Consider the following 17538-nt stretch of genomic DNA (forward strand, 5'->3'; position numbering starts at 1 on the left):
AAAGCATCCTTCACATCTCCCTCCCCTTTGCAATCCCGGCCCCGGGTTCAGCATCTCTGGGGCGGCTGCTTCCCACCCTGTGGTGTGGCACCCTGCCGCTGCCTCCCCGCTGCTGTGTCCGTGCATCCTCCCCATTGCTGCCGGTGGCCGCTCGCCTCCGTTTTTGCCATTTCTTTCCCGGCTTCCCCCTGTGCTGCAGGCTGGGAATGGTACGGTCCTCCCTTCAGCGCCCATTGCTCCGTGGATGTTGCTAGAAGGTGAAGGCATCAGCGCAGGCTGCAGCGGTTGCAGCCAGCCCCAAAACACCGCGGGAGAGGGGGCGGAAGGGACCCGGTGAGGAGGCTCGTGCTCAGCTACGGCCCTCTCCCTCCTGCTGCTGCTTGCGGGGTCCAGCAGCATCCGTAGCGAGGAGCCATGACCCAGGGGAAGGTAGGTGGGAGGCCAGTGCTTGGATGACGAGTCGTCCCGCTTGCATAACTGTTGCATGTTTAGGTGGGGGGGAAATGGGTTGAAGGGAGGGGATTTAAGGAATAAAACAATTGCTGTGGAGGGGGGAGCTGGGTACCCATGCACAGCCCAGTGCGTTGGCCCCTGCGATGGGGGTGGGTTTGGCAGAGGAAGGGGGTGGAGGGCTGTGTCATTCTGGGGTTGGGGGCTGGTTTTCCTGGTGCTGGATGTGGAGCTCAGCCCTGCTGTTTGACCTGTAGCTGCTTCCTCAACCCATCTGGGGTGTCAGGGAGCTCCACGGGGTGCTTGTGCTTCCCCATCCGTGCCCCCAGCAGTCAGCACTTGGCACCTGCCCTGAGCGCCTCCCTCCTGGTCCAGGGAGCTATGGATTTTTGGGGTTCTTCAATGCCCAGAGACCAGGGAAGGGGGTGGGGGTGTTTATGCATCCTCTGCCAGCACAGTGCATCATTGCCATGACAACGATACTGGAGGCTGCCTGGATGCAGGCAGCACCATCCCTCTTGTATCTCCTTGGGTGTCTCTGAGGGTCTTGCATGATATTGGCCACCCTACACCCAAGGGCTGTGTAATGGAGGACAGGGTGAGGACAGTCCCTGTGAGCTGGCAGAGGAGGTGGCACAGTTATTCCGATGCACCTGGGTCTGCCTGTGGTGCACATCTCAGCCTGGTACCCTGGCTTTATTTTCAAAGGCCTGTTACGCCTTTAATTTACGACCTTCTTACAGGGACTGTGCTGTCCATTGCAGTGCTGGTTAGTCGATCTTCTTCACTTTAGACCTTCTGTGGTTCCAGCCCTGCATCCCTGTGATCCATGGGGATGCTATCCCTGATGCTGAGCTGGCACCCACTTTGGCAGCGAGGGCAGGATACCAGGCTCATAACTTATCCTGGGATGACAAAGATCTAGAAGGTTAAATGGATAATGTTCCCAAGGAGAAGCAAGTTCTCAGGTGGCCTGAAGCTGGCTCTTTGCTGGGATTTCACAGTCTGAAGAAGTGAGATCAAGTGCCTTAGCTGCATCTTCAAATCATGGCAAGCAGCAATGCTGAGCCTCTACATGGGTGGAGGATTGAGCTAGAAGAAAATGTTGGAGGACCAAAGCAGAGCACGTCCTGGGGGTTAGGAGAAACTCCCCAAAATGGGGGTGTAAGTGGAAATGAAGGAGTTCAGGTTTTTCTGCCCAGTAACTGAAAGATCTTTTTTAAGCAGAAACTTAGAAAGAAGTAGGCTGAAAAGCAGAGAATTACTTGGATGCTTTCCAGCGTTACATATGAGCCTGAGGCACCATGGAGGACCCTGAGCAAGGCTGTGTCTCCCCTCAGACCTGGTTGCCTATAATTTTTCATCCCCTTTAACATGTTGGGTGTTTTCCCATCTCTTCCCTCAATCACATCAGAGGATGCTCCTTCCTGGGGGTGCAGGGATGGGTCCATTGCCAGCTCACAGGAGTTACTGGGTGTCCTTCCAGTTCCTGGGGTCCAACAGAGGGACCTCCAGACCTCCGTCCATGCCCTGTCAAGTTCCCATTGCAGGGCAGTTCCTGTGCTGTTTTTACAATCTAATCCCTCTATGCCCCCCCTGCCCTTTCTGTGCAGCTCTCTGTGAACAATAAACCCCCCAACTCCGAGGGGCAAGGGGAGAAGAAGGACAATGCCACAGCTCCACCAGCTCCTCCAACCTATGAGGAGGCGACGGCGGGAGAAGGGATGAAGTCTGGTGCTTACCCTCCTCCCCCATCGGTCCCGCTCCACCCCAGCTGGGCTTACGTCGACCCCAGTAAGTCCTTCTGTGGCTGTACCCAGGGTGAGCCCCTTGCAGAGGGGGTAGGGGGGTGGAAAGATTTCCCCTACAGGCTTGTAGAGAAGAGGGGAACCGGGGATGTGGTACCCAGAGTGGTCCATGGTAGAGCTCACCCTAGAGCTGTAGCTATAAGCCATGTAAGTCTATATCTGTATGTAAAAGCCATTTCACCCAACCACTAGACCACACGGCCTTGCAGAGGTGGGACTAAATGCCAGTGCTCTGTCCCTGCTCTCCTTCCCAGTACCGGGATGGGACAAATCCCCTCTTCCAGCTTGCTGCGCTGGGCAATGCCACCTCTAAGGGCTGGGGAGAGTCCTGATGCAACGCTCCCAGCTCTGCAGGCAGCAGCCCCCCTCTAGCTCCTGCTCAACGCTGGCTTTCAAAGAAGCTGCTGAACTGGCAAAATCAGTGTCGCAGCATCAGTGATGTCTGGCTGCTATGAGCCGGTGTTCAGAGCCAGTGGAGGCTAAAACACGGCTGGACTTGAAGGCTGAATTGTTCCAGCATCAGTCTGTGGGGCTGACTCCTTGGCAAACAAACAGCTTTTCTTCCCTGGATGCTGTGTGCAGCTTCTGCTTGTGTCTGTGACAAGCAGACAAAGGCTCGACTGTGCCCAATGCAGGGGAACAGCTGAGTAGCGGCAAGCTGGGATGGATGCAGGATGCAGTGGCCGGCAAGCGAGTCTGCTGGGGTGGCCAACTGCTCGATCAGCACGGTTTGAACTGGAGAGAGCGCTGGAGAGACTGGATTTAAGGACTCCTGAGTCCTCTGTCTCTGCTCAATCCTCTTCCTCTGCTCCTCTGCTGTGCTTTGCTGGCTGCCTGTTCCATCCAGCGGGGATGGTCGCAGCTGCAGGGATGGAGATGTTTAGGGAAGGGGAAAGAGGAAGCTAAACCCCTCTGAGATGTGTGTGCCTGCACACTCTGATGGTTTCACAGACTTTTCAAATTCTTGTTTGCCTTCAGGTGTCAGAAATAGAGGGGATGAATAACCTCCCAGCTTGCTGTAACAACCGTTTGGGTCTTTCTACTGTCATGATGAATTAGGATGGGTAAAGCCCAAATGGGTTAGGATGCTGGTATTTTGGGTATCCCCGAGGACTTGTTTAGGTGATGTGTCATCTCTTGTCCCCTGCCTGACAAGCCTGGCAGGATTTCCTCTCTGCAGCTGTGTTCTGATCCCTGCTGGTGTTTTCCTCTGATTTCATGTCCTTCTCCCCTTTCCTTGCCCTCGGCCATGGTGCAAGCTGTGGCTCCTGTACCAGGGTCGGTGGGGGCGGAGGTACGTGCCATGGGGCTGTGTGTAACAGCTTATATGAGACTGGAAGTAGCTGGAGAGAAGTGGTGTGTGTTTCAGGTTGTTTTCTTTAAGAAGGAGCTTGGGACACACCGTCTTGCTACCTCAGATGTGGCCATAGGTGGGAGGTGATGGGTGCTGGTGACACTAGTCAGAGAGGAGGAAACCCCCTCCATTCCTCCGAGGCATTTAGGTGCCTAATTTGATATTTAGATGCTTTGATTGCTTTGACGCAGGAGGCATTGAAGTGTCCTGGGGATATGGGCCTCAGGCGCTCTCCGCGGTGTGGGTGACGACAGATCTTGCAGAAACACAGGGAGGATGCACTGCAGGAGTTTCATCTCCACTGGGGCATAGAGGAAGGCACAAGAGATTTATTAGGCACAAGAAGAGAGCAAGGGATTTATTTCAAAAAAACATGTAGACGTGGCACTGCGGGACATGCTTTAGTGGGCACGGCGGTGTTGGTTGATGGTTGGACTTGATGATCTTAAAGGTCTTTTCCAACCTTAATGATTCTGTGATTCTGAGTGATTTCCTGCCAGGGACATCTTTAGGATGAGGCTTCTGCAATAAGAGCAAGCAGCCTTTGACCAGTAAAACAGAAGAAATCCAGGACCAGGGCCCTGAGCTTGGCTTTCCTGGTGTTTGCAGCCTGTCCTCTGAGTTTGAGAGGGTCTTTCTTCCACCTCCCTGAAGGATCTGAGTATCGCTGAGCTGAAAAGCTTTGAGAAGGAGGGGAGGCATATGTCAAACAGGCAGGGACATGAATGTATAGCTGGTGTAAGTGCATAAGCCTTCATTCGATAGGAAATCCAGGTGGGGAGACTGTTATAACACAGAAGGGGACGTTAGCAAGAGAAGCAAATAGGCCAGCGGAAGATGTGCTAAGGCAATAGAGGTTTCGGTATTTGTTTTATTTTTGTTTTATTTTTCTTGAGCAGGAGGTTCAGGAGATGGAGAAGGCTGATTCTTGCATCTAACTTGTGCGGCTGATCTCAGCAGGGAGAAGCTGCTGCTTTGGGTTTCTCCTTGCAGCCCCCTGCCCTCCGATATCCTTGCTGCTACCTTCATCCCTGGCTGTCGGCACAGTCGCTTCCCTGGCAGGCAGAGGTTTTCCGATGGTTTCCCTCCATCTCCTTTTAGGCTGCAGAGCAAACTGATGCTTTATAGTGCAGCCTTCCTCCTTACTGGAGTTCCCCTGCAGATGGACAACAAGAGCTTGTATTAGACCCCTCGCAAAGCAGGGCTGGGTCGTGTGGTGCGATGATTTTTGGGGAAGGTACTCTCAGCAGTGGCATCAGGGTTGTTTCCCCCTTGTTTAGGCTTGCTGCTAAACCATTCTGACTCCCTGCATGGAAATCGGATTCAGGGATGGACCTCAGGGAAAAGCTGGCTGTAACGAGGCTCTCTGAGGAGAGGGCACGCAGTTGACATAAGACATGATGCAGACGCAGTCTAAGCTCAGGCAATTACAGAGCAGCGAGGGAATCCTCCTGCACCAGAGCTCCTGATGGGAATGACTGAGGTGCTGAGTCACGGCTCCTCTGGGGGATGCTTTAATGTTCAGTGAAAGGTGAGCAAGGATATGATATGAGCCCTCTAATTGCCACTAAAAATACGGTGTTACTATAGACAAGAATTAATCCTGGTGTCCTTGTCATGCTGGAGTTTGCAGACGTGGTTTCCCCTCCCCATTCTCAGAGGTGGTCCTAATAAGATGCAGTAGTGGGAAGGGAGCAGAGTGCATCCCAGCAAGCCTCTGTTTTGCAGTGCAACATGAAAACCTTGAAATTTGGGTGCCTCGAGCTGTAGTCAGTCACTGGGGTCAGATTATTGCAGCTGGGGAGGGAACTGGGGGGCAGGAGCTGATCTGTCTGGCTTCTGCTTCAGGCACGAGCCCGAGCTATGGCAGTGGCGGGTACCCAGGGGACACAGAGATGCTCACGACCTTCAGCTGGGACGACAGGAATGTGCGCAGAGTGTTCATCAGGAAGGTAAGGGCCAAGTCTCTCCAGGCTCAGTCTTCCCCTGTGAAGGCAGGAGGCTAGCTCTGAGCCCTTGGAGGGACCGGGCTGCCATGGCTTCGCTGGCTTCCCTGGGCTGGGTGGGAAGCGGGTCGTCCATGGGCTGCCTCTCGTTGCAGGTTTATGCCATCCTGATGGTCCAGCTCTTGGTGACCGTGGTTATTGTGGCTTTCTTCACTTTCTGGTAGGTCTCTTGTGCAGCAGCAATGCTTGCTTTGTCCTGTGTATGACCTGCTCCTGAATTACCTGTTACTTGGGGGCGTTGTCTGTTATGTAGATACCTGAATTTTTTTCCCATGTTCTCCAATAGAAAAACAAAACGGAGGGAACCCTCAGAGGTCCTTCAGTACTTCTGCTACCTTTACTGTGTCTTCCGGCTGGTGCATCGTCCCTTCTGGGTGCTATCCCCAGCTGAGAGGCCTGGGCTGCTTGCCCTTGAGTATTAACTGCTGGTGTTTTTCCTGTGGGAGTTATCAAGGCCATCAGATCCCAGCCTGCCTCAGCTTTAGGGACTGGGTTACCTCGCCTTGCAGAAGCAGATACCCCACACTCAAGCAGCGTCTGTCTCTAGCTCAGATGACTGAGTGTTTCGGGCATGTGCAGCTCACATTGCCTCCAGAATAAATAATGAATCACTGTCAGCCTGATGATTTCGCTCTTTAATCACTTCTCAAAGGCGGCAGCGGCTGTTCCCCGAGCAAGCCTGACTGTGTCATTGATAACAGCACGGCCATTTTTCCGACTTGACAGGTTGAATTTCTTTCCAGTTGTTCAGTCTGCTGGGTAGATTCAGCCATGGTTGGGTTTTTTTACATACCCCGTGCTGCATCACCCTGTGTGTGTTCCTGGTTTAATTCAGCATCAACCTGTGAAGTGATTGGCTTTTTTTATGCTTTCTGCTCAGCATCCTTTTTCTGTCTTGCAGCGAGCCAGTCAAGGGGTACATTCAGACGCACGCTGCCTGGTATTGGGCTTCCTAGTGAGTATCTCTGTCTTCTCCTATGGCCGTGTACGTTCCCAACAGCCCTGGATGTGGCTGTGGTGATGTGGAGACACTTTACAAACACTTTTGTATCTTGCGTATGAAGAATGGCACTAATATGTGTGCAGGGGGACCTGGGGAAATTAATGGATAACTCTGAGGTGAGAAGATAGAAAATCTTATCTAAATGAGTCTGAGACATGAGATGCTAGATATCTACAAATACTTCCAAAAAGATGGCTTGCTGCTCTACAAACCAGGGTCAAAGTAAATACATGGCTATTGCTTGCAGAGCAAACCAGGTAAAACCGGGGAGCTTCCAGGAAAACAGTGCAGAAACCCAGATGTGAGACCTGAAAGGGTGCCTTGGGTACCTTAGAGGCTTAGTTTTGGGTCTGTCCCATCGAAAGCAAAGAGATTGCCTGTGTTTACATCGCATGCCTTCATGTGCAACAGATGAAGAAGGGTGCAGGCAATGTTAAGGGTGTGTATGTGCATTTGGAGGGATGTTTGTGGGGCAGTCATGCCTGGGTCTTCATCACAGAGCTGCTCTCGGTGCCCAGAATTTGGGATGCCATTCATTAGTCAAGCCCAGTCTGAAAGGTCAGCTCGGAGGTAGCGTAGGCTGTGCCTCCATGTGTTAGTGTATTTGCAGTTGTGCTGGTTTCCTGGATGCTGCTTGTGTTAGTGCTGCTAATTAAGCAGGCAGAGTGTGCAATGCCATTGTTGGTGAACAAGGCTCTGTGAACTTGGCTTTAATTAGTTCACACCCAAATCATGCAATGTGTCCAGACCCGGAGATGAAACACCAGCTTATATAACTTAGAAAAAAGACCCAAAATAGCAGTAATAGGAGGGAACTGGCATCAGTGTGCCTTTTTGACCTTAAAGGAAAATAATGTGCTTCTCCTTGGCCAATTGGTAGACTGAAGAAGCAATGTTGCCTTGTAGGAAGACAAGACCAAGCTCTGCTCAGGTCTATGCTTTGACCTTTGGGTTCATCTCCTGTAGCTTACTGGACAGTTAGCACTTGCATCTTTCAGTAGGAGCAAACCCATCTTGGGCCAGCTGGGGGTAGGTTCTGTACCTGAGGGACTTAAATCTTGTCTGTCCCTTCACCTCCCAGTGAGCCAACCCTTCCCTCCATCCCAGCATCTCCAATTGCTTGCCCTGATCTGTGTCTGGATCTCTTTCATACACAGAGACCCCAACTCTCTATATATCTCTGCAAAATAGAAGTGGGTGCTCTAAGGTGTTTTCCTGCTGCTGGGGTGATGGCTCAGGGGGAATAAAGGAAGAGCAGATGTGCAACAAGGGATGCAAAGGAGATGGACAACTGCAATGGCTTTCTTTGCTCCCTACATGCTTTCTTTCCATCTATTCAGCTGTGCCCACGCCAGCTTTCCTGGTTTCCCCGTGGGAGAGCAATGTTCAGGTTTATCTCTGGTGCATTTATCATGGCCCGTGGGTTTTGCAGTCACGTTCATTTATTAGACCCAAGGTGAGTGGCTATCGTGCAGCCATCGGCATGCTTGGAAGCTGCTTTCCCCCCCAGGCGCTGGGTGAAAGCAGGTAAGCAGGTTCCCACTGTGCCATAACCCATCAGCACTGTGGAAAAACACCCGGGCTGCGTGACGTCCAGAGCAGAGGGAGACCATCCCTCAGCTGTTGGATTTTTTTGCTTTGCTGAAGGGTCAAGTCATCGGAGATAAATTACTCTCCTGTGACCCGGGGATGGCTTGTGCAACTGCATATTAGGCTTGGGTCTGTGAGCTTGACTGACCGTAGAGGATCCTTCTGCTGTTGAACTCTTCCTCGAGTGCTGGTGCAGTAACATGGGACCAGTTCCCTTCTCTGACACAGACCTTCCCTCTGGCCTTAGGCAAGTCACTTTTACCAGCCTTGTGAATCTTGGTTTAAGTGCTGCTGAAATCCCTGCAGGATGCCTTGATCCCACCAAGCCAGGAAGTGCCTGGAAATGAGGCAAAGTCTGGCCATCTCCGTATGAGCAATTAATGTGCTGATGAGGTGTCAACGGCAAACACATTTGGGTGCTCCATCTATCCTGGACCTGAATGCTAGTCTTGCTGTGCCCCAAAACCATCCTTCAGGTTTTTCAGGGGCAGTTGTGCTGTCCCACCTTGGACCGGCGTAAGCAAAGTAGGCAGCTGTGGGCAGAAAACCGCTTCAGCAAGAGGTAGTTACTGCCTTGCTTCCTACCCAGCCTCGACTTCTGGCACGGTGCTTGCATTTCAAACAGTGCAGCCGAGCACTGAAACTAGTCAGCTGGAGACTTCTCTCCTGCATCAACACACAATGCTTGGGTTTTCCTCCCTAAACTGCTCTTTTTCTTTTCTTTGCAGTGCTGTTTTCTTTGTGACCTACTTGATTCTTGCTTGCTGCTCTGGACCCAGGTAAAATATTTTCTCTTTAGATTTGAAACAGTCCTGTGAAATGGAGGATGAATGTTTTTCCCCTTGTTTCAAGCGCGACCAACAATGTTGCAGAGATGGGATGGGGCCATGCTGACACAGTGATGTAGGGACTGAGGTGGCAGCTGTATTTTCAGGCCTGATGCAGTTGTGGGTTGCTGCAAAACAGCATTAAAAACTGAAATCAAATTGCAACTGGAAAGGAAGCAATGCTGCAGCAAAAATTGCATTGCTGTGTAGCTCCAAATTCTCATCATTAAATACTGCACAGGGTGGTCGTCTTTGCTCTCAGCAGAGCAAGGCACTGCTGACTGCTTTGTTGGAATATCATAGGGACATTTGCCCTCTTGGCCTAGGAGCATCCCAAATGCTCTCTCATTCCCAACAGGATGACTGTCCCCTTGCACCACCCCTGCCATTTGCTGCACAGGGCCTTAATTATATGGCACATCTTATGCAACCTGTTGTGCAGTGCTGCTAACTACCTCTGCCCTCTGCATCGCGTGGCTGACCAGCCTGTGTTTCTTCACTTGCAGGAGGTATTTCCCATGGAATCTGATCCTGCTGAGCATCTTTGTAAGTAGCACATCTGGACAGCATCTGCCCTGCCCCTACAACCAGCATGGGTTTCATAATGGCTCCAAGCAGGAGAGACATCTGGTCTGGATTCCTGCAGAAAGCAGGAATGTCATCCTCTAATTGCCCTGCACTTGGGCTGAGGGGCTGTGATTGAACTAGAATGTGATAAGCAGGAAAGAAGAGAGCCTCTGTTTAAAAATGCCTGCGGAGGCTGGTCAGTGGAGGGAGCTGGGGTAGGGTGCTGGGTCCTGTGCAAGAAGGGTAGAGGGATGGAGAAGGTGGGACTGCTCTCAGGGTGGTGGCCTGCCCTGACTTTAACCTGCCCTGTGGGTATTAATCACTGGAGGATTAGAAACTATTTAAAAATTGCTTCTCTTGAGCATCTGTTTAAGAGGCTTCACTGCCCTTATCACTGTAATTGAAATGTTTTCTGTTGTGTGTCTCTCTCTGGGACATGAATGCAGGAGTAATGTGGTTCTCTTTCCCTCCCAGACACTCTCCATGGCTTATCTCACTGGGATGCTCTCCAGGTAGGTTGAGCATGTGGTCTCTGGAGGTCTTCTGGCCCTATGTCCTGTCTCCTCTTGCAAAAAAACCTTCCCTACTTCAGAAATATATGGGCCACCTGATCTCTCTGGAGCTGTTCCAGTAACCACACAAAGCTTGACCTTCCCTTTGAAAACACTTTTCAAAGAAGCTTTCCAAGACCTATGGTGGCATCCCCCTCTCTGCCACAGTTGGGACAGCACAGGGTAGTTCCTGGCTGTGCTAAATCCTATAGGAGAGCACTAGAGAGCCAGGGATAAGGCAGTACCTGCACGATGGGCTATAGGGGACTACCATGTACTGTGATCCCCCCCCTTTCCACTAAGCAGCACTCTAGCAGATGGGGCTGGAGGGAGACAAGGAGTTTTTTCCAGCAATTTCATGGGTTTTGTAGTCTATAGCTTGCTCCCTGTTGCTTGTGTTTTTACTGTTACAATCTGCTCACAAGATCAGCCCTGGTTCACGTGGGTCCCTGGTGATGAGGCAGATGAGCCAGTGGGTGTTGGTGGGTGCGTGCTGGGGACAAAGAAAGTAGTGGCTTCAGCAACTCAGGGAAAATACCAGTGATATCACTATCACTCTCAAATCAAACCAAAGGGGAGAGTGGGGACTGGCTTTTCTTAAGACTGAGCCTGGTGCTGTAACCAAAATCAGTAGTCAGGCATACAAAGAAATTGTAACCTAAGCCTGCAGTCTCTCTACCCGTTCAAATCCCGCCTTCCCTGTAGTTTTCCAAGACCCAAACCCCTGTTACGAGCACATCAGTAGCATAACAGTGGCTGCAGCTTTCTGATTTCTCATTGTGCTGCAATGGCATTTGTCATTCTACTTTTATTACCTCCCAGTTTGAATCCTCCCCCTTCTCCATCTGTCCATGGACAGATAGATTTTTTTATAGTAAGTCCTCATCTTAGCTGCTCATGAGTTCCCAGAAGGCAGAGACATGCCCTCCTGCCTACCCTCTTCTATTTAAAGCAGGAGGAAAACCCATCTAGTCTTTTTAGTGTTTTCTATCCTTCCCTTTTTACATTAAGGTGGGACATTGATAATTTTGGTGCCGTTTGTGCCCCTAGGACTCACGCTTTCCCTGTACACCTCTGTTAAGCTTCTGCCCGTCTTAATCCCTCCTTCCACCCATCCCTGTGGGGAAACACTGAAAAGTGGTTTTGCCGTTCACTTTGCAGTTACTACAATACCAAGTCGGTCCTTCTGTGTCTGGGGATCACAGCCCTGGTGTGTCTGTCTGTCACGATCTTCAGCTTCCAGACTAAGGTGAGTTTTTGCTGATCAGTCCTTCTGGGAGACGCATCTCCCGGGGTAGGACCACCACAGGGTCAGGCAGTGCTGGGGGTGAGGTTTGAGGGGCAGGTCTGTAGCGTTCTGGATACAGGAGCAACCTGAAGGATGCTGGGATGTAAAGCGAAGGTTACAGGAAGATTAGGACAGATGCTGGGATGAGGGATGTGTTGGGGTATAGATGGGGCTGGAAGATGCTAATGTATGGGGGTAAGGTGGTTGTTTTTGAGGATTAGGCTGTGGGGTACAGGAGGGCACTGGCACAAACGTGTGTGATGGGCTTTTGGATTTCAGGTATGGGATGGGTACAGAGTTCTTGCCCATGGCACTATAGGGGATATGCTGAGCATTTGGCTCTGTGTGCCATACAGATGGGTGTTGGGCTATAGGACCTAAGATACAGATGAAGCAATTGCCATGTGACAGCAAGATGGGTGTGCTGTAGGAGAGTCCCTGTGGACACGGGGAGGTTTGGCTCCCCTCGCTGCCTCCTGTTTCAGCACTCTGCACTTCTAACGTGATGTTCTTTACCTCCGCAGTTTGATTTCACCTCCTACCAGGGTGTCCTCTTCGTGATGCTCATGGTACTCTTCTTTGGTGGCATCATCTTGGCTGTGATACTGCCCTACCAATATGTGAGTAACGACCTGCACTCCTCCTTCCTGGCCCAGTGCCACCAGTCCTAGTGCAAGGCTAGGAGCTGATCAGCCTAAAGTGGGCAAGCTCCAGGGCTTTGCTTGACAGGGGTGTCCTAGCCTGCTCTCCGAAAACATGCAGAAACACCAATAGAAACAAGGCAAGAACACGTGGCTGTTGCCTTCCTGTTGTACAATCAGATATCAGGTTGTAGGACAACACTGGCCTGGGGCTTGAGGAAGTTTGCTTCTGTTCCTGGAGCTGTGTAGTGACCCCATGGCAGGTCACATCACCTGCTTGTGCCTCAGTTTCCCCTCCAGTAAAACCAGGGCGGTGAGCAGATTAAAGTGCTGGCCTGCCCAATACAAAACAGGGCTCTTGCCCCAAATTCAGGGCAGCACTTGGACTCTGGACAAGTGCAGTGGGGTGCCTGTCTGGCCAGATGTGGCTGTGTTCACACTAACGTCGGGCACCGTCCTGCAGCGTCTAAATCTTGAGGCTCAAATTTCTCAGAAAGAAGCCCCTCCGGAGAGGGGCCTGGGAGGAAGTCCTGACCATGAGTGACTATTGTCACTCCTTCAACTGCTGCCTGCCCCTCTTGGATGGGTCCAGCCCCTTCCTTCAGCCTCCCTGCTTTTGGCTCAGACCCAGTCACAGCTAGCGTTGGCTGTGCCCAGCTGAAATCTTGGAGCGGCTTGTGACCACACCTGATAGAGGGTTTGGCGTGGCAGCACGGAGTGTCTGGGCTCCATCCAAGAGTGTCTCATTAGGTGAGTTGTCATTCAGGCAAGAGCCTGACAGACCCTGGAAGATGCTGATGAAAGAGGGAAGGTGTGTGGGGCTGTGCAGGCATCATTAATCGCCCCGAATGCCTGCTTGCACTGGAGACGGAAGCATGTGGCTTTGATCATGGCAGCCTTTAAGTGACCTCCAAACCCGTCATATCTTACTTAACTTCTCTGGGGACCTGAGTCATACTTTAAGGGCCAGACCTGCAGGAGATACTCCAACTGGTACTAGCCCTGGAGTTGGTCTGATGATGGATAAATACACAGGCTGGTGTTTCCAAAACCAGGAGCTTGGATTTTAGTTGGCTTGGCTTGAGGTCCACCTCTCCCCTGTGCAAACGTGAGGGTAAACTAGCTTGCAGTGCCAAGCCACTGCCATTAAACTGTTGAGACAACTACTCTTTATCATGCAGCTTGTCAAGATAAACATAGCTTGAGGCTGCCTTGTAATGAGCTTGTCTATCTGGGGAGGCAGGCTGTGATTGCTGGGTTGAATCAGCCATCCATGTGGGCACCTTCTCCTGGAATATAGGTAACTTCTCCATTAGCACTGTGTGCTACTGTGCCACAGCAAGCAGGGGTTGAGGCTTGGTCTTAACTCCAGTGAATTTCCTGCTGTGACTCCAGCAGATGAACACATTTAAATTATGCTTGTTAATTAAAGCTGGTTCTTAGAAGCATTTGGTGTTTCTTCTAGTGGTATCAGCCTTGTTTGGGTAAATAAACACCTGGGGCTGCTGCAAAATGTTTCCATCAGGATAGTGCTAAGATATTTCCCCAGAGAAGGCAGCTGTGTTGAAGTAGGCTATTTGGAAACACAAGTACCTGATCTAGAAGCTTGTGAGCCAAGTAGACACAATGGCCACAGTGAGGGGGAAACTGAGGCACAGTAGGCTGTTTTTTTGCCATGAAAAGGTCAACAATTGAAACTGTTGGAGCTGCAAGAGGTGCAAGTCCATGCTGGGCTATTAGAGCACTTTCCTTAACTTGTATCCTCCACATGAGAGCTAAGCCCTCTTCTGTGTCAAGTCCTAATTGACCAGTTTTCTCCCAGGCACTGACTGATGGATTTGTTTCCTTTAGGTCCCCTGGCTCCACGCAATCTACGCTCTGCTTGGTGCCATTATCTTTACTATGGTAAGTAGTGCTGGTTATGGGGCCTGGGAATGTGCTGGTGGGAAAAATAAGCAAAAAGTAAATGCTTTTAGCCTTGAAGGGTGCTTGGGGAAGGGAGAAGTGCGAGTTGCAGGATTGCAGAGAGCTCCATCCTCGAATGGCTCACGAACAGCAATTATTGCAGTGACCTCAGCCTTGTCCCGAGAAGGTGTTGGTGTACGTGACAGTGCTGGTGCAGAGCACAGTGTGATTGGCAAACCCATGCTGTATGCGTAATATAGGTGTGAACAGCAGAAAGCATTGTAGGGACAGGGCAAAAAGGCATCTCCGGAGTGGGAAAAGCAGAGATTAATCTTTGGTACAGCAGCGGGAGCTGGACTGCGGGGCTCAAAGGGAGCCTGGGGATGAAATGAGGCTGCAGAAGTGAGCAAAGTCAAGTCGGGGCTCGTTGAGTGGGAGTGGGCCAAGGATTGGGTATGAGTTTGATTAACATAAACAGAGGTACAGAGAGAGAGTGAGAGGCCATAGTTTGGGATTAAGGGGCATTAGGAAGGTTCATTGCAGGCAGGAAAAGCCCAGAAGTGGCTCCTCCAAGGGAAGCTGAAAAGGCTTGATTCATTCCTTCAACTGCTCCCCAGTAGTCCCTCCTGCGAGCCTCTTCCTAGAGCAAGTCCTGGCAGTGCTGTGCTTGCCGTTCAGGTGTGGGAGTTGTCTGGGAAGATGCTTGGCGTTACCTCAAGGTGGGGGTCAGGAGGAGGGCTGCCTTGGGGTTCAAGGCGGTACCCATTGGGCATGTTGTGAATAAGAACAGTTGAGCAATTTCATATATTAGCTATAAGGTAGTCATTTCAAGTGGGCTCGGATATTTTGTCTGTGATTCATGATTAAAGACTGCTCTGTAAAATACAAGTAGGCTAAACATCTTATAATTACCCTGTAAACTTCAGTCAGAAACTCAGCTGGTGGAGTCTATTGTGCCAGGCTTGTCAGCTCAGCCTGATAATGTCTGGGGAGATCAGTTGTTACTTATGACTGGGGAGGGCAGAGGTGCCAGCTGACCCCAGGCGATGGCAAAGATGCCCTGCCAACCCTGAAGAGCTCCATGCCAAGGTGTCTGTCACAGTCTAGGGTTAACAGAGGGAGTAAAGGTGAGATGGGAGAAGATATTGAGCTTGAAGTCATGCAACAAGGCGCAGGTTTTCTTGCAGCTGGGCTGCCAGCCTGCCTTGTAGCCCATGTCTGTTCCTGTGAGTGCTGTGTCCCTTCAGGCAGGTTGGGCAGTGGATTCCCACTGTGACGGCTTCACTGGTAAAATCTGCCCTGTGCTCAGTTGTGTTTGTACCTCAGAAAGGTGTTAGCTCCCCTCCGGGTCTGGCTATCTCTGCAGACGTTGGTGCTGCCCAGGATCTGGGGTTTCTTGCTCTTTATTGCTCTGATGTTGCTGCTGCTGCAATGTCACGTTGGGTTCAGGTCACCTTGTTACCTGGCAGCTGTTTCTGAACTCGGGGAAGTCTGGGAATAACAACTCGTACGGACTGGCTGAGGAGGAAGAGGGAGAACTGCTCCAGAGCTGATCCTGGGACACATTTGGGATGGATGAAGCAAAGGGGAACCTTAGGAAAAAGCATGAAGGAAGCAGGTCTGGAGTAATAGTTAGGCTCAGGGTTTGACTATCAAGAGTGAAATAAAGGAAGGGGAAAGTTGCAGCTTGTTCAGTGCATTGTTCTAAGCTTTTAAATTGCAGTTACAGCCCATAAAAAGTGGCTGCATTTTTGTTCTGGGTACAGTGAAGCAATTGGGAGAACTCCCGTCATTAGAGCCTCCATGTGACTGTTATTGGGTTTCTTCCTCTTTCCTCACAGTTCCTGGCATTTGATACCCAGATGCTGATGGGGAATCGTCGGTACTCACTGAACCCGGAGGAATACATCTTTGGAGCCCTCAATATCTATCTGGACATCATCTACATCTTCTCCTTCTTCCTCCAGTTCTTTGGCTCCAGCCAGGAGTGAGTGCAGCAAGGCGGTATCTTCCCTTTGCTGGCAAGATGCAAGTGTTTAAAAAAAAAAAAATAAAGAGGAGGAAAAGAGGGTTAAAAAAAAAACCAAACAAAAACAAACCCACCCTTTCTGGCCCACTAGCAGGCTCCATTCAATCAGCTGAGCAAAGCCCCTGGGTTCCTTATGCAGCTTGTATATATGCTGTTAGGCCTTTGTGACCCAGAAAGCAAAGTAGGGCTTAAGTGTTATGTCTCTTCTGCTCCCTCCACTCCTACTGAGATCAAACCAGACCAGAGACTGGGAGGCATGAGACCAAGATCTTTTCCCCAGAGGCTGTCAGAGTTGCCCAAGTCCTGCACATCATGGGATGCTGAAGTGCCGAGAACAACTCTGCAAAGGGAAAATAACATTAAGGGGAGGAGAGTAGGGAATTTTGCTAGGATCCTAGCAGGAAGACCAGCTGAACAAAGGGAAAAGGCTAGGGAAGCCCTTGTGTTGCCCTGTTTTTCTCCTGCATTCACTTGGAGTCTTGTGGCCTCTGCAGAGATATATTCCTGATAGTGCCTGCTTTTAGAAGAGCAGAGCATGGGATCACGTAGTCTGGATGTCCCAGCAATCAGTCCTCCAGGCACAAGGGAACCTGTTGTTCAGGATGTGCAGCCTCTTTGAGGACTTCCCTAATGTCCCTGCAGGAAGAATTCTTCTGTATCCTTTGCATCTGGCTGTGGGGCTGAGTTTGTACTTTCCTTCCCAGAGTGGGATAGCAGGGCCACTGGCTGCGGGCTCACCTCCCCACCCAAGGGGGACATGTATGTCAGTTCTCTCTGAAGTGTGGCTCTTCACTTGAGAGGGCTGTGATCCCATGTAAGCATTATTGGCAGAGAAGAGATGAAAGAGGCTGAGTTTCAGAGCCCATGCAAAGCCAGCCACCTCCTGATGTGGGAAATGAGTGGCTGAGATCCTGTGACCCATCATAAGGACCTAATGCTTTCACAAAACTGTCTTGGTTGCTTGAGATTAATGGTCCTAAGTGGTTACTAGCCAGAGACTGAGGCCAGGGTGAATGCTTGTTGCTCAAAATTGGCACTGCTCTGTAGCAAACACCAATGTTGCTTCTTCCTCTGGCCATTTTCCAGTTTTGCTCCCCCCAACGGGGATGTCAGTGAGAGCACTGGATGCCTCTGAGTGCTCAGGTAACTTTCCATCTTCCCCTTGCTCACATTCCGCTGTTTGGGGATTAGCTGGCTAATTTCTAACTGTAAAGCTCCAGGTAGAGATAAGAGGCCTTTTGCTCTTATTTAGAAAGTGATCCTTCCTGCTGATAGAAACCTCTATCTTCAATCTCTCTGGGAATGCCAGGGCAAGTGCGTCACTGAGCTGCCTCTAGCAATCCCTGCATGTTAGAGAGAGGCTATGCCAAAATGCTCCGTAGTGCACATTCCTCCTCTGTTGCTGCCCTGGCTTTTACCCTTCACATGTTGTATCCTCCCGCCACACGTGTTCAATGCCCCGAGCTGGGCAGAGGAAAGTTACTGTGCGGAGAGTAAAAATGCTTCAGCCCCTCTGTGG

At 50.9% G+C, this 17538-nt stretch overlaps 1 protein-coding gene across 1 annotated transcript; it reads left to right on the forward strand.

Annotated features, from left to right (window-relative positions):
• Window positions 1-414: 414 nt before the first annotated feature.
• Window positions 415-15981, forward strand: FAIM2 (Fas apoptotic inhibitory molecule 2). The gene is made up of 12 exons (XM_059832675.1): window positions 415-429; window positions 2064-2244; window positions 5461-5564; window positions 5714-5778; window positions 6520-6573; window positions 8940-8990; window positions 9545-9584; window positions 10080-10117; window positions 11318-11405; window positions 11969-12064; window positions 13937-13990; window positions 15832-15981. Exons 1-12 carry the CDS (start codon window positions 415-417, stop codon window positions 15979-15981), a joined length of 936 nt encoding a protein of 311 aa, XP_059688658.1.
• Window positions 15982-17538: the final 1557 nt, after the last annotated feature.

Source organism: Gavia stellata, chromosome 35 (assembly GCF_030936135.1).
Source record: "Gavia stellata isolate bGavSte3 chromosome 35, bGavSte3.hap2, whole genome shotgun sequence".
Classification (NCBI taxonomy): Eukaryota; Metazoa; Chordata; class Aves; order Gaviiformes; family Gaviidae; genus Gavia; species Gavia stellata.